We start from the raw sequence: 17,680 nt of genomic DNA, 5'->3' as shown, positions 1-17,680 counted from the left end.
TAGACTGGGTGGAGTTACCTATTGTACGTCCACATTTCCATGTCCACGCCGCTGACACAGACGGACAGTGAGAGGAACCAATCAGCGCCTGGAATGTCGAAGCCTTGTCCAATCAGAAGTTTAACAAATCTGGGACTTCTGTGTTATCCCAAGTCTCCCCACCCTGGTTACAGTAAACCGTCATTTTTGTTTCTACTGAAAGACTCAAACAAGCAACAAGACTGATTTGGCTGACGGTAAGCGATCAGTGTTTCATTTGCGCCTTTTTCAGCAGTTACTAAATAAGAATAGGTTTTCCCGACGATTTTCGGACATAATGAGGGGCGTTTTCAACTTCACTTCCTGCTACAGTGACAAGGCCGACAGCCGAAGTTTCATGTCACCTACCCTCGCCCTAATTATTGTAATGCCGTTTCTGAGCTTGAGACTTAAAAACAGCTCTTATTTAGACGAGTTTTATCTTGAGAAATAAATTATTTCTCAGGCACAGAGTTGGGATAGGCTTTCTTGTTTGTTGTGTCAGTGTACAAGTGAAGTTGTGACTCACCGGTGCATGCCACTGTGGCCGGGTAGTAGGGTGTTGGTAGTACAATGTTTCAATCTCCCTGCTACATAGTTTGGGCGATGGAACATCTGGGATCATCTGACTACTTTAACTTTCTGTTTGGTCAAAGGGCGTTTTTCGTGTTTACATCACATCCAACCCGTTTAAATTAACGAGTAAATAGTAAACCAATGAGCTTGCCTGTCAAGTGAAATGCACTTGTAAAGCTAGTCACTTTACTCCGCTAGAAAGTTGGCTATTTGTTAAGTCAATAGAAGCGCTGCATAGTTTATAGACTCCGGAGACGGAGCAAAAAAAATGCACTTTATTTTTAACGCCGAGGATAATTCCATTAGGCTGTGGTTGTTATAAAGGGAGTTGGTGTTGACTAGAGCATTACAGTATTCTGGTGCTAAAGTTGATGTAACATCTATAAATCCTTAGTCTTTCGCCGTGTACGTTGAGCCTTGACCACCAGTCCACCATATTGTTTTCACTCCTCTCATATGTACAGTGTGCCCATTGAAGGGGCATGACCAGAATAGAACTAGGCTGTGGTTTTGGTTCTGCTTTAGTTAGCCCTGCCATGTGTCTGAATGGACTTTTTTTTTTTAAACAGTAACGTTAGATATAAATGGAGCGTACCTAATTTGAATTACAAAGACATGTCTGTTCTAGACAATACCTTTATTCTCCGTAAGTTAGGGGCCATTACATTCATTCACATTTGGCTCCGTGTAAATGTTCAATTCCAACGCAGTTTTAACGTTAAACGTCAAAACGGTTTTCGAAAGATATGCCTTTTATCTTTGTCAGCGAAAAATAAGCTTGCAAATAAAACATGCTCTTACTGTAGCAGTTTTGCACAGATCCATACACTGTGCCTCGGGTTGACCAACTACACTTCCTCCCACTACACTTCCTCCCAGTTTACACACAGGTGTTCCGAGCACTCTTAGCTAATTAGAAAAAATGGCGGCCTATGTCTTCCGTAAACACGCGGTGTAACATGGAGATATGGCCGTGTGGGAACATTAACCCTATAAAGGTGTATAGTAATTGACCTTATTGGTCCTCTTCAGTATTCGACATACTTATAATTATTATTATTCCGCCGCCACATACTACTCCAACAGCATTTGAGCTAGAAACGCCATTCCAAGGTCAAAACGTGCAGAACGGTCTCGATCGAGTTGCTTGTATACCACTTTTTGATATCTGTTATACTTTTTACGTTATTCAACTTTTCGTCCGTTTCCCCCCAAATCTGGTAATTTGGGATCTCAAAATCTTAATCCTCTCCATTGTGGCATCATCACTTCCAACTGTCATTTTCTCACGAAACTTTTGACGCAAATCAGCTAATAATTGTTCTTGCAACCACTTAGACACAATATTTCAGGCTGACCAGCTTCGTATACTTCTCTACTACTCAAATAATATTCGCATCAAAAGTTACAGTAGTTTAAGTAACTACATCAACATAATTCTCTGTAACATTTTGGCAAACAACGTCTGTTTTCACCACTACCGCAACATGTTAGACAAAAGGTTAGAGTTTATGGGATATTCCTCTACTTCTGCTATTCATAACTGTGCGCGGAATTGAACTATTCAATACGGAATTTACGGCACAGCTGTTTTTGGAACTGCAATACCACGTGTTTTTCAAACATCCACAAACAATTGCCGTTTTGACCACTTTCGGAGTGTTTTAAAGAAAAAAAGTAACCCTACCTAAAATCTTCCCCTACTTCTCTGTATAGTAGTCGGTTTTTAAATCGGGGCTACCAATCTGTAACCCATCGTCTGTCTTTCAAGCGTCTGTAAATCATGTCAGAAGCAAGTCAATTCATTACTTTCCAAACAACTATCGTTTTGACCAAGTAACCAGAGGTAGACACAAATATTTGGCTTAAAATATTACTCTATTTATCTGCTTGTCAAAGGCGGAAGCGGTTTTTAAATCGGGTGTACCTTTATTTAACCAGGTAGGCAAGTTGAGAACAAGTTCTCATTTACAATTGCGACCTGGCCAAGATAAAGCAAAGCAGTTTGACACATACAACAACACAGCGTTACACATGGAGTAAAACAAACATACAGTCAATAATATAGTAGAAAAACAAGTCTATATACAAAGTGAGCAAATGAGGTGAGATAAGGGAGGTAAAGGCAAAAAAGGCCATGGTGGCGAGGTAAATACAATATAGCAAGTAAAACACTGGAATGGTAGATTTGCAGTGGAAGAAAGTACAAACTAGAAATAGAAATAATGGTGTGCAAAGGAGCAAAATAAATAAATACAGTAAGGGAAGAGGTAGTTGTTTGGGCTAAATTATAGATGGGCTATGTACAGGTGCAGTGATCTGTGAGCTGCTCTGACAGCTGATGCTTAAAGCTAGTGAGGGAGATTAGTGTTTCCAGTTTTAGAGATTTTTGTGTTAAAGTAACCCCTCACCTGCTGTCTTCTGAAAACAGCTCTTTGTGTCAATATTGAGATTCCAAAAAGGAGCCGTTGCTAGGATACTCGCAGACACTGCCACAGTCATGAGAGAGAACAGATACTCTACCTACACGTTTAAGCTAGAAACGAATAACTTTCTCTCCTCCATCCGCATTCATTGGATTTCTCAAGATACTAAAGTTCCCAATTGTGACGTCATCACTTCCAACTGACATTCTCTGTAAGTGAAATCATGCAACTTTTGACACAAATCAGAAAATAACTCCACTTTGCAACCAGGTAGACAAAATATTTAAAGCTTACCAGCGTTGTCTACTTCTCTGCTACTCGAATCTGGCGGTTGGACATTTGGATCAATATTTACAGCAGTTTAAGTAACCGCATCAACAACATTTTCTGTAACATTTTTGCAAACAACGTCCGTTTTGACCACTACCGCAACAAGTTAGACAAAAATATAGAGTATATGGGATATTCATCTACTTCTCTGCTATTCATAGCTGTGAGCAGAATCAAAATATTCAATACGGAACTTATGGTACAGCTGTTTTTGTAACTGCATTACCAAGTGTTTTTCAAACTTTCCCAAACAGCTGCTGTTTTGACCACTAAGACTATTACATACCACAACCTTACAACTTCTGACAGCAACCACACAACTGCTTACCATATCTAGTGACAACAACCACACAATTACATACCACAACCACACAACTTCTGACAACAACCACACAACTGCTTACCATATCTAGTGACAACAACCACACAATTACATACCACAACCACACAACTTCTGACAGCAACCACACAACTGCTTACCATATCTAGTGACAACAACCACACAATTACATACCACAACCACACAACTTCTGACAACAACCACACAACTGCTTACCATATCTAGTGACAACAACCACACAATTACATACCACAACCACACAACTTCTGACAACAACCACACAACTGCTTACCATATCTAGTGACAACAACCACACAATTACATACCACAACCACACAACTTCTGACAACAACCACACAACTGCTTACCATATCTAGTGACAACAACCACACAATTACATACCACAACCACACAACTTCTGACAGCAACCACACAACTGCTTACCATATCTAGTGACAACAACCACACAATTACATACCACAACCACACAACTTCTGACAACAACCACACAACTGCTTACCATATCTAGTGACAACAACCACACAATTACATACCACAACCACACAACTTCTGACAACAACCACACAACTGCTTACCATATCTAGTGACAACAACCACACAATTACATACCACAACCACACAACTTCTGACAACAACCACACAACTGCTTACCATATCTAGTGACAACAACCACACAATTACATACCACAACCACACAACTTCTGACAACAACCACACAACTGCTTACCATATCTAGTGACAACAACCACACAATTACATACCATAACCACACAACTTCTGACAGCAACCACACAATCTCTGACCTCAACCACACAACTTCTGACCATATCTAGTGACCACAACCACACAATTGCATACCATGACCACACAACTTTTGACCACACATCTCACTACTTACCATTTACACACAACTTTTTACCACAACCACACAACTACTGAGCCACATAACTACTGAACACAACTTCTGACCTCAACCGCACAACTTCTGACCGCAATCAAACAAATTCTGACCACATCTAGTGTCTATAACCACACAACTCCTGACCCCAACCACACAATTACATACCACAGCAACACAACTTCTCACCACACATTTACTACTAACCATATCCAAACAGCTTTTGACCACAACTACTGAACCACATACCTACTGACCACTACTACCACAACTTCTGACCAAATCTACTGACTTTCGATGGGAATTAAAAATGAAATTTTTACACTTCTTTCACTACCACAAATGTTTAAAGAGCTTTAGCTAGCCCCACCAAATTTACTTGTAAAGTTACCATCTAGTTTGTATAATTAAAAAAATATATATGTTTCCATAACAGTACCAGCGTCGGGGCTCTTAACAAAACTCACTCGGTCCGAAGATAGTGATACAATCGTCAATAGGCACTAAAGTAGTTACAGTAGCATCTTTGAGCTGTCCCAGACTAAAATAAATCTTTTAAATGTGTATTTTTCCATATACAGTACCAGTCTATAGTTTGTACACACCTACTCATTCAAGGGTTTTCTTTATTTTTTATATTTTCTACATTGTAGAATAATAGTGAAAACATCAAAACTATGAATTAACACGTGGAATCATGTAGTATCCAAAAAATTGTTAAACAAATCAAAATACAGTTCATATTTTAGAATCTTCAAAGTAGTCACCCTTTGCCTTGATGACAGCTTTGCACACTCTTGACATTATCTCAACCAGCTTCACCTGGAATGCTTTTCCAACAGTATTGAAGGAGTTCCCACATATGCTGAGCACTTGTTGGCAGCTTTTCCTTCACTCTGCGGTCCAACTCATCCCAAACCATCTCAATTTGGTTGAGGTCGGGTGATTGTGGAGGCCAGGTCATCTGATGCAGCACTCCAGCACTCTTCTTCTTGGTCAAATAGCCCTTCCACAGCCTGGAGGTGTGTTGGGTCATTGTCCTGTTGAAAAACAAATGATTGTCCCACTAAGCGCAAATCAGATGGGATGGCGTATTGCTGCAGAATGCTGTAGTAGCCATGCTGCTTAAGTGTGCCTTCAATTGTAAATAAATCACCAACAGTGCCCCCAGCAAAGCACCCCCACACCATCACACCTCCTCCTCCATGCTTCACGGTGGGAACCACACATTTGGAGATTATCTGTTCACCTACTCTGCGTCTCATAAAGACAAAGCCTTCCCTGTAGCTCAGTTGGAAAGAGCATGGTGTTTGCAACGCCAGGGTTGTGGGTTCGATTCCCACAGGGGGCCAGTACGAATTATTTAATTTTTTTTAAATATAAAAGAAATGTATGAAATGAATTGAAATGTATGCATTCACTACTGTAAGTCGCTCTGGATAAGAGCGTCTGCTAAATGACTGAAATAAAAAATGTTGTGGAACCAAAAATCTAAAATTTGGACTCATCAGACCAAAGGACAGATTTCCACTGGTCTAATGTCCATTGTTCGTGTTTATTGGCCCAAGTAATTCAACCATGAAGGCCTGATTCTCGCAGTCTCCTCTGAACAGTTGATTTTGCGATGTGTCTGCATTTATTTGGGCTGCAATCTGAGGCTGGTAACTCTAATGAACTTATCCTCTGCAGCAGAGGTAACTCTGGGTCTTCCTTTCCTGTGGCGGTCCTCATGAAAGCCAGTTTCGTCATAGCGCTTGATGGTTTTTGCGATTGCACTTGAAGAAACTTTCAAAGTTCTTGACATTTTCCGGATTGACTGACCAAATGATGGACTGTCGTTTCTCTTTGCTTATTTGAGCTGTTCTTGCCATAATATGGACTTGGTCTTTTACCAAATAGGGCTATCTTCTGTATACCACCCCTACCTTGTCACAACACAACTGATTGGCTCAAACGCATTAGGAAAGAAATTCCACAAATGAACTTTTAACAAGGCACACCTGTTAATTGAAATGTATTCCAGGTGACTTCCTCATGAAGCTGGTTGAGAGAATTCCAAGAGTGTGCAAAGCTATCATCAAGGCACAGGGTGGCTACTTTGAAGAATCTTAAATATGAAATATTTGTTTAACTCTTTTTTGGTTACTAGATGATTCCATATGTTTCTTTCATAGTTTTGATGTCTTCACTATAATTCTACAATGTAGAAAATAGTCAAAATAAAGAAAAACCCTTGAATGAGTAGGTGTGTCCAAACTTTTGACTGGTACTCTATGTGTTTAAATAAAATCAACTATATGCACTGAGCTTGTCTGATGTTTTACGTGCACTGTTTGAAATAATTAAGACAAAATGACCCTAGAGGGAGTCAATTAACCGAAATTGATTTGTTTGTGTTGTGCCAGGCTCAGACTTGCTGCGCTGTGTTAGAAAAAGACAGCGACTGCCTGTGTGACTAGCACCCCTTGAATCTCTCTCTACTCCCTGCTGTTGCGACCACCACAGAACATCAACAGTGTATATTGCGCAGTCTGTGTTGCTGAAGTCATTTGTGGCTGAAAAGTACTGTCACCGAAATCCTCCTTTTATTTAGGAAAAACGTTCCCTGTTCTCTAAACCCTTGCTCTCTTTACATGACACGTATGCGCCGCATGCACGTGGCCAATATGTTGGTATAGCCTATGCTAATCACATTAATAAATTGGTTATAACAAACTCTAACACCGTTACATTTGTGACAGCAAAATGGATGAGGAGGACGTGGGGAAAAAAAACTTTAAACGGGAAAGGTTTACTGGTTGCTCAGGCGGGAAAGGGGAAGTCAGATGTGTGGAAGAAATTAGATGTACTTGTGGAGCTACTGGAGATCCAGATAAAGAAGGAAGGCAAGTACAAAGCGCTGCATAGCCGTGCATATTATGTGTGCCAAACAGGGGCTGTTAGATTACAATATGTTTTTTTCTGACCATTTGGAACAGTGTAAACAACACTAGATAAATTATAAGCGTACCTTTTTTGTAAAGCCTTTATTCGAGCAAAGACTAAAAACAGTTACATGCATTCAGGAATGCAATTGCCAACATTAAAGGTTTATTTATTGTTTAGGCTAATTATTCAAGGCTTCTTTTGTTATTTCATTTAAAAACAAAAATGCTTCATTGCATTTCAAATCATGAATGACTCATATGCTGTATGATGACATGAACGAATGAATGATTGATTGGTACAGTAGCCTATATATTGACTTTTAGCCCTAAGTAAGTTACGGTAACAAGATGTGCTTTTAGGCCTACAGCTCGATGGTGGTTATACAAGGCTGCTATACTAAGCCTACTAATGATAATGACATTACTTATTATTATAATGTTTGTAACAATAATAAATAGGAGAAAATCAAGAAAAAGGAGGGTATAGGACTGGAACGAGAGCCCCATGCATATTATGTGTGACAAACAGGTGCTGTTAGATTACAATATTATTATTTTTCTGACCATTTGGAACATTGTAAACAACATTAAATCATGTATAAGTTATACCAGAGAGGCTGTAGTAGCAAAAAAAAATGTAAAGCATTAATTACAGCATAACAAAGATTAAAAACGAATTTGTGAAATTGCTTTTTCCGACATTTTGTGGTTGCATGAGGCTTGGAGTTCACGGAATCAGGCTATTAAACAAACACTCAAACAGGTAACAGAAGCAGGATCTGTCTTATCTGTAGATATATATGGATGATTTATAAAGTCAGGCACATTTAAGTTAGGCTATTGATTATAGGACTATTTAAGTTGGGGTTTCCTCTCTCTTCACTTTTAGACAATTAAGGCAAGGGCTGTTTTCTCATCTCCTCACTCCTCTGCTGCCTCCTCCACATTGTTCTCAACACCAATATGCTGGTTAACTTTGCCATTATGCACATAGCAACATGGTCCAGGAAAAGGCTCCAGCCAATTCAACAGCTTGTTCTTACATAATATAACAATTTCAGTAGCGCGTGTCATAGACTGATGGACCTTTCTCACATGCTGCCCCCCCTCCAGGGAAGCCCCCCGCTCCCCCTCCCGTCCCAGAATGCCATTGGTGACGAGGAACATCGAGCCTCGCCATGTGTGCCGCCAGACGATCCCCAACACCATCCGCAGCGAGCTGGAGTGTGTCACCAACATTAGCCTCGCCAACATCATACGCCAGCTGGGCAGCCTCAGTAAGTTACTCACTCAATGTGTTGGGGGAGTTTATACCTAGGGAAGTGCTACATGCAAAACAGTGCTGTGTATGTGTATTGTAATATGAGATTGTGTGTGTAAATTGCAAGTATGTACCTTGTGATATGTAATCATGTGTATATACACTGAGTGTACAAAATATTAACACCTTCATAATATTGAGTTGCAGCTCAGAACAGCCTCACCTACCACCATGCCCCATTCAAAGGCACTTTAATATTTTGTCTTGCCCATTCACCCTATGAATGGCACACATACAATCCATGTCTCAATTGTCTCAAGGTTTAAAAACCCTTCTTTAACCTCTCTCCTCCCCTTCATCTACACTGATTGAAGTGGATTTAACATCAATAAGGGATCATAGCTTTCACCTGGATTCACCTGGTCAGTCTGTCATGGAAATAGCAGGTGTTCATAATGTTTTGTACACTCAGTGTATTTAGGCCATAATATACATTTGTTTGTGTGTGTAGGTAAGTATGCAGAGGATGTGTTTGGAGAGCTGTTTGTGCAGGCGGGGGTGTTTGCTGTCCGGGTGAACACACTGGGAGAGAGAGTGGACCGTCTACAGGTCAAAGTCACCCAGCTCGACCCTAAAGAGGAGGAGGGTAAGAGACTGACATTATATACCATGGGGTGATTCCCCGCATGCTGATTAAGCCTATTAGATTTAAAAGCAATTTAAAGGGAGAATCTTCATTGAACATGATCTTTAGTTCATAACTAGGCTCAACCTGTGTCTGGGAAAACCGCTGTATGTTACAAGCAAACAGTGCCATGTATTTAGTATCCAAAGTGAGAATTCAGTGGACTTTAAGTATAATGTAATGCAGCACATACTGGCACATACTGTATACCTTTGTCCCAAACAAACGGAATACTAACCCTAACTGTGTCTCTCTCTCGCTCTCTCCCTCTCTCCACCCTATCTCTCTCTCTCTCCATATCTGTCTCTCTCTCTCCATATCTGTCTCTCTTTCACCATATCGCTCTCTCTCCACCTCTCTCTCTCGCCACCCTCCGTCTCTCTCTCTCTCTCTCCCCACCCTCCATCTCTCTCTCTCTCAGTGTCTCTGCAGGCCATCACCCAGAAGAAAGCGTTTCATAGTAATCTGACTCAGGACCAGCAGTTGTTCTGTAGACCCTCTCTACCACTGCCTATACAGGAGACCTATCTGACCTGCAACCCACCTCCACCACTCAACAACCTCAGCCAGTACAGGTACACGCACGCATGCAAACACACACGCACACACACACACACACACATACTGATATTGTTTGTTGTTGTTGTTGACATGTGTAGGGATGATGGGAAGGATGCTCTGAAGTTCTACACGGATCCCTCCTACTTCTTTGATCTGTGGAAGGAGAAGATGCTGCAGGACACCAAGGACATCATGAAGGAGAGACGCAAACACAGGGTAAACACAGGGTAACGGGTAACACACACAAAGTAAAATGGCGCTGCAGAGGATAGCAGCCGTTTAACTGGCTCCTGACCAATTCTGATATATATTTTTTTGTACATCATGTCTCCGCCATCATTTCATCAGAACGGGGATCACTAACCTTGATTTGGATGACAATTTCTACTTTAACGAATCGGCAGCTCTGGTCGTTCTGCTTACTCTGGACCAGGCCTTAATCCCCGGGACTCGAAAGAGGAAGCGACGGTGCAAGAGAGGTAGAAGAGACTACGTTGACGAGACTACGATGGCGAGCAAATAAACCGCCTCTACCCTCCGTTCTATTGGCGAACGTGCAGTCACAAGATTAAAAAACTGGACGAGCTCCGTTGGAGAATATCCTATCAACGGGACCTGAGGAACTGTAATATTCTATGTTTATCGGAGTCGTGGCTGAACAAGGACGCTGTTTTTTCAATCCATTGTCTAGACCAGACGGTAGTCCCGGTTAAGACGAAGAGGGGACCGGTGTGTCTCTTTATTAACAACATCTGGTGCGCAATCTTTAATGTTAAAGTAGTCTTGAGTTTTTATCGCCTGAGTTAGAATATCTCATGATAAACTGTAGACCATACTATTTACCAAGAGAGTTTTCATCTATATTTTTTTGTAGCTGTCTATTTACCACCACAAACTGATGCTGTCACTAAGACCATACTCATCAAGCTGTACAGGGCCATAAGCAAACAAGAAAATGCACATCCATAGTCAGCGCTTCTCGTGGCCGGTGATTTTAATGCAGGGAAACTGAAATCCGTTTTACCAAATTTTTACCAGCATGTCACCTGTGCAACTATAGGCAACAAAACTCTAGAATACCTTTACTCCACACACAGAAACACATACAAGGCTCTCCCTCACCCTCCCTTTGGAAAATCTGACCATAACTCTATCCTCTTGCTTACAAGCAAAAACTGAAACAGGAAGTACCAGTGACGCGCTCAATATGGAAATGGTCCGATGCAGTGGAAGCTAAGCTACAGGACTGTTTCGCTAGTACAGACTGGAATATGTTCTGTGATTCATCCGATGACATTGATGAGTTTACCACATCAATCACCAGCTTCATTAATAAGTGCATCAACAACTTCGTCCCCACAGTGACCGTACGTACATATCCCAACAAGAAGCCATGGATTACAGGCAACATCTGTACTGAGTTAAAGGCTAGAGCTGCAGCTTTCAAGGAGCAGGACACTAATCTGGACGCTTCTAAGAAATCCCGCTAAGGATTTTAGGCAAAGCGTCAATACAGGACTAAGATTGAATCCTACTACGCCGGCTCTGACACTCGTCGGATGTGGCAGGGCTTACAAACTATCCCGGATAACCCAGCTGCTCAGTGACGCGAGCCTACCAGATTAGTTAAATGCCTTCTATGCTCGCGTCTAGGCAAGCAACACTGAATCATGCAACCAGCTGTTCCGGACAACTGTGGGAATCTCATTTTCCGTAGCCGATATGAGTAAGACCTTTAAACAGGTCAACATTCACAAGGTTGTAGGACCAGAGGGATTACCAGGACACTTACATCTGTAGCCATAGCACTCACATCTGTAGCCATGAAATACTTTGAAAGGGTGGTCTGGACCCACTCAAATTCGCCCCATCATTACAATTACATTTTAGGTATTTAGCAGATGCTTTTGTCAAGAGCGTCTTGCTTAAGGGCACATTGGCAGATTTTCACCTAATCAGCTTGGGGATTCGAACCCGCAACCTTTCGGTTACTTGACCAATGCTCTTACCCGCTAAGCTACCTGCCGCCCAACAGAGCCACAGATGACGCAACCTCTAGGGCACCTGAACAAGAGGAACACCTATGTGAGAATGCTGTTCATTGAATACAGCTTAACGTTCAACACCGTAGTGCCCTCTAAGCTCATCATTAAGCTCAGGATCCTGAGACTGAACACCTTCTGCAACTGAATCCTGGACTTCCTGACATGCTCTTTCCATGACAAAGACTGACTAGGTAAATCCAGTGGAAAGCTATGATCCCTTATTAATGTCACCTGTTGAATCCACTTCAATCAGTGTAGATGAAGGGGAGGAGACCAGTTAAAGAAGGATTTTTAAGCCTTGAGACATGGATTGTGTTGGTGTGCCATTCAAAGTGTGAATGGGCAAGACAAAAGATTGAACTGCCTTTGAACGGGGTTTGCTAGTAGGTGCCAGGCGCTCCGGTTTGAATGTGTCAAGAATTGCAATGCTGCTGGATTTTTCATGCTCAACAGTTTCCTGTGTGTAGCAAGAATTGTCCACTATCCGAAGGACATCCAGCCAACATGACACAACTGTGGGAAGCATGGGCCACAAGGTGCAAGACGCTTTTAAATGACTCATCTCGCAGTGTTTGATGATACCCTGATGAAGACAGCTTCGCTGTCGAAACGTTGGTGATTAAATTTTTGCATCTGAGCTCTTAGAGTGTGCGGCTTTCCTTTATTTTCTAGCAAGACGCTTTCGACACCTTGTGGAGTCGTGCCTCGACAAATTGAGGCTGTACTGAGGGCGAAAGTGGGGGGGGGGTGCAACTCAATATTAGGAAGGTGTTCCAAATGTTTTGTACACTCAGTGTATATGTACAGTATTCAGATCCCTTCCCTTTTTCCACATTGTGTTATGTTACAGCCTTATTCTAAAATGTATTAAATTACAATTTTTCCCCATCAATGCTGGGGAAAAATTCCCCATAATGACAAAGCAAAAACAGGTTTTTATAAATTTTTGCACATTTATAAAAAACGAAAATAACTTATCAACAGAAGTATTCAGACCCTTTGCTATGAGACTCGAGATTTTAGCTCAGGTGCATCCTGTTTCCATTGATCATCCTTGAGACGTTTCTACAACTTGATTGGAGTCCACCTGTGGTAAATTCAATTGATTGGACATGATTTGGAAAGGCACACAGTTGGCAGTGCATGTCAGAGCAAAAACCAAGCCATGAGGTCGAAGGAATCCTCCGTAGAGCTCCGAGACAGGATTGTGTTGAGGCACAGATCTGGGGAAATGTACCAAAACATTTCTGCAGCATTGAAGTCCCCAAGAACACAGTGGCCTCCATCATTCTTAAATCGAAGAAGTATGGAATCACCAAGACTCTTCCTAGGGCTGGCCGCCCAGCCAAACTAAGAAATTGGGGGTGAAGGGCCTTGTTCAGGGAGGTGACCAAGAACCCAAGGGTCACTCTGACAGAGTTCCAGAGTTCCTCTGTGGATATGGGAGAACCTTCCAGAAGGACAACCATCTGTGCAGCACTCCGCCAATCAGGCCTTTATGGTAGAGTGGCCAGACGGAAACCACTCCTCAGTAAAAAGCACATGACAGCCCGCTTAGAGTTTGCCAAAAGGCACCTAAAGGACTCTCAGACCATGAGAAACAAGATTCTCTGGTCTGATGAAACCAAGATTTAACTCTGGCCTGAATGCCAAGCGTCTCATCTGAAGGCACCATCTCTACGGGGAAGCATGGGGGTGACAGCATCATGCTGTGATGAGTGTTTTTCAGCGGCAGGGACTGAGAGACTAGTCAGGATTGAGGGAAACATGAACGGAGCAAAGTACAGAGAGATCCTTGATGAAAACCTGCTCCAGAGCACTCAGGACCTGAGACTGGGTTGAAGCTTCACCTTCCAACAGGACAACGACCCTAAGCACACAGCCAAGTCTCTGAACATCCTTGAGTGGTCCAGCCAGAGCCTGGATTTGAGCCCGATCGAACATCTCTGGAGAGACCTGAAAATAGCTGTGCAGCGACGCTCCCCATCCAACCTGACAGAGCTTGAGAGGATCTGCAGAGAAGAATGGGAGAAACTCCCCAAATACAGGTGTGCCAAGCGTGTGGCATCATACCCAAGAAGACTCGAGGCTGTAATCGCCACCAAAGGTGTATCAACAAAGTACTGAGCAAGGGGTCTGAATACTTAAGTAAATGTAATATTTCATATCTTTACAAATTTGCTAAAGTTTCTAAAAACCTGTTTGCTTTGTCATCATGGGCTATTGTGTGAAGATTGATGAGGAAAACAATTGATTTGATCCATTTCAGAATGAGGCTCTAACATAACAATATGTGGAAAAAGGGAAGTGGTCTGAATACTTTCCGAATGCACTGTACAAATCTAACTCAATTTGCTTGTACCCCTGCACATCGACTGGGTACTGGTACCCCGTGTATATAGCCAAGGGTCTGATCGTTGCTCAGTGTATTTATTCCTGGTGTTATTATTTTTCTATTATGTTTCTATGGTTCTCTCTGCATTGTGGGGAAGGGCCCGTAAGTAAGCATTTCCCTGTTAGTCTACACCGGTTAGTTTACACGCGCACACACACGTCCTTCAATGAGACAGTGGAGTTTGTTTTCGGCCTGTTGGGAAATGCATCCCATCTTCTGCTTAAACAAAACAAGGAAGTGCACTTATAGCACTGTTAAATGCCCTTTCTTGTTTCTCTTCTCTTTCCCTCTGTCTTTCTCTCTCTCTTTCGCTCTCGCTCCTTTCACTCTCTCCCTCCTTCCCGCTCTCTTTGTCACCCTCCCTCTCTTTGTCTCTCTGTCTGAGTAGAAGGAGAAGAAGGACAATCAGAATATGCGGACTCTGAATCCCAGGAAGATCAAAACCAGGAAGGATGAGTGGGAACGGCTAAAGATGGGAGAGGAGTTTGTGGTGCCCAAGAATGACATGGGGTGAGAGATGAGAGAGAATGAGAACAGGGCGAGAGATGAGGATAAAGAGGATGGAGCGAGAATGAATGAAGTGGAGTGAGGAGAAAGAGAATATGAGGGAGGGAGATTGTGAGTGTGCCGGGGAGAGTGATGTCCTCTAGAATGATTTAAAACTGTTTATTGATGAAAATATTCACTCTTTTTTTGTGCATCTTGTGTGTAGAGAATCTCTTGAGGGTCTGAATGGCAGTATTGGTTCAGGAGAAGGCGGTTACTCCCCTGATGGTTTGGACCAGAGTACAGGGTTGTACGCCTTCGATCCTGGCTCCCCCCTCCCTCCTCCCGCCCCGGACGACTTCCTGCCACCTCCACCACCAGACATGGCGTAAGTAACGGGGATGGAGTGGAGTAGTGTATGCACATATAAATTGTGCATATACTGTAGTTTTTACACATATTTTATGCTAATTTAGCATTTTTGGCATTAGTGTTTACTCTCCAGTCAACACCTTTCATCTCAAGTGGACAAAATTATTTGGAGAAAGTTGTGTTTGGAGAATCCGTCGTGCTGACCTTAATCCTTCCCCTGCTCTCTCATTGGCAGGTATCATGACGGACAGTACGGAGCATCAACCCAAAAGCGCACCAGCGTTCTTAGCCCCACACACCCCCCTCCAGCCCCTCCCATGCCCTCTACTGCTCCCATTGGCACACGGCCCAACCTGGCCCCTCCTCCTGCCCCACCTCCTCCTCCCCCCTCCCCTGGCTTCGGAATCCCTCCCCCTCCCCCCTCTGGATTTGACTCTTCCCCTCCCACTCCCCACTCTTCCTCCGCCTATCCCTCCCCCCCTGCCCCACCTCCTCCTTCCTATCAGGCCTCCATCTCTCCGCCTCCTCCCCCCTCTCTCCCCCAGGGTGGTGGCGCACCTCCTCCTCCTCCTCCCCCGCCTCCCCCAGGCCCTCCTCCCCCCACTTCTGGCCTTCCTCCCCCCTCCTTCTCCATTGGGGCTCCCCCTCCTCTTAAATCCACCCAAGCTCAGCCAGAAGCCCCCGCTGACGCTCACAGTGACCTCCTGTCGGCTATCCGGCAAGGTACGACACACATACACACAGACAGTCCGATAGGAACACACATAAACACACACACACCCTAATCCTCTTTCTCTCTGGCAGGTTTTAACCTGCGTAAGGTGGAGGAACAGAAAGAGCAGGAGAAAAAGGATAACTACGGCAACGATGTGGCGGCCATCTTGTCTCGCCGTATTGCTGTAGAGTGCAGCGACAGCGAGGACGACTCCTCAGAGTTGGGCGATGACGATTGGTCCGAGTGAGACCTTCATCACCGCCACCCTCATGGTCTTCCTCGGTCCTCCTCAGAGAGAATGCATCATATCCTTATCCCATTACTTCTTTATAACCTATGATCTAAGGAGTAGAGGTCCAAAGATAAGTGTGTGTCTGTATCACTTCTACACTCTTCCTCAGTGTTCCCCACTCCTGTCTAAGCCAATCACATTCCCTGTATATTTTATGTATAACTGAACTGAGAAGCCAATGATTTAATTATGAGAACAGTCCAAATATCAAAAAGCCAACTATTAATATAAGGGGCACAGGGCCAAATGTAATGATAATTATACCCTCATAGGCTACACACAGATATCAACAAACATACAGTATACCGTACAGATGTTGATCCTTACATGCATACACAGACAGTACAATTATGGTATAATTGATGAACTGTATTAATATTTTACTTTAAGATGTGTTAAATAATACCAAGAGCACAAAGAAAGGGTTTTATTGCTGTTTTCTCCTTTTTCTTTTTTTTTCCTGTCTTTCTCTCTCTGTGGTTGGCATGGGAACGGTTACCTGGGCGACAGAGGGTCTCATTCACAGATGAGTGGGGGGGGGGGGGGGGTTCTGAACCATATCTAACATTTCTGTAATGTTCTGAGTCAGCGCTAGCTGAATACTAAAACCATGCTGCCCCCTATCAGTTAAACATTATCTGACCAATCAGTGATCCCTCTCTTGCCCTAGTCCCGCCCCTCCATAAGTGCCTTTGCTTTTCATGTTTATGTGCGAGGAGGATAAAGTTAACCTTAGACACTGATCTAAGGTCAGGTTTCTGCTTCTTTCCCATCATAACCATAGGATTGGATGAAAGGTACCTGATCCTAGATCTGTGCCTAAGAGACAACTTGATCCTCTTCTGTTTAAGTGCCTTCTGTTTGTTTTAAAGCCAAAGTGTAATGCCACAATCAGACCTGAGCATGTTAATATCCAACCACCTGTTTCTGCTTGTCCTGTCTGTCTCAACTTTATCAGTGACGATTATTACAATAATAAAGATACAATGAACTATACTGCTGTTTCAAGTGCATTTGTGTGCTGTGTAAATTATGTATATGGCTGAGTTCCAGACCGACTAGCTATGGTGCCTGCACAGTTGCCCCTCCCTCGCATGCTGCCTGCACATCCTGGCACAACTTTAGAGATCCCTGTTTTTCTACAGTCAAAAGACTACAATAGCCGCCATGCTGTTGAAAACCAACGCATACATTATTGCAGTTGTTTAACATAGTGGTAAACCTATTTCCTGTATTCTCAAAAATGACTAAATGTTTTGTTTCATGTAATGATGTTTATTTTAGTTTTATAAAACGGGTGTGTCTAATCCTGAATGCTGATTAGTTAAAAGC

At 42.8% G+C, this 17,680-nt stretch overlaps 1 protein-coding gene across 1 annotated transcript; it reads left to right on the top strand.

Moving 5' to 3' along the window:
• Positions 1-60: 60 nt before the first annotated feature.
• wasf2 (WASP family member 2) lies at positions 61-17,344 on the top strand. The gene is made up of 9 exons (XM_014178172.3): positions 61-236; positions 8,650-8,813; positions 9,309-9,443; positions 9,904-10,057; positions 10,142-10,259; positions 14,872-14,993; positions 15,196-15,357; positions 15,577-16,064; positions 16,146-17,344. Exons 2-9 carry the CDS (start codon positions 8,681-8,683, stop codon positions 16,301-16,303), a joined length of 1,470 nt encoding a protein of 489 aa, XP_014033647.3. The 5' UTR covers positions 61-236; positions 8,650-8,680; the 3' UTR covers positions 16,304-17,344.
• The last annotated feature ends 336 nt before the right edge of the window (positions 17,345-17,680 follow it).

The sequence above is a fragment of the Salmo salar genome, chromosome 27, assembly GCF_965601325.2.
Source record: "Salmo salar chromosome 27, fSalSal1, whole genome shotgun sequence".
NCBI classification, from domain to species: domain Eukaryota; kingdom Metazoa; phylum Chordata; class Actinopteri; order Salmoniformes; family Salmonidae; genus Salmo; species Salmo salar.
This window is presented reverse-complemented; position numbering and strand designations above follow the sequence as displayed.

Excerpts from the sequence above, each read along its gene's own strand:
- wasf2 (XM_014178172.3), top strand. The coding sequence starts at position 8,681 with ATGCCATTGGTGACGAGGAACATCGAGCCTCGCCATGTGTGCCGCCAG. Across the intron at positions 10,058-10,141 it reads AACAACCTCAGCCAGTACAG|GGATGATGGGAAGGATGCTC; the intron begins GTACACGCACGC and ends TGACATGTGTAG. Across the intron at positions 16,065-16,145 it reads CCTGTCGGCTATCCGGCAAG|GTTTTAACCTGCGTAAGGTG; the intron begins GTACGACACACA and ends TCTCTCTGGCAG.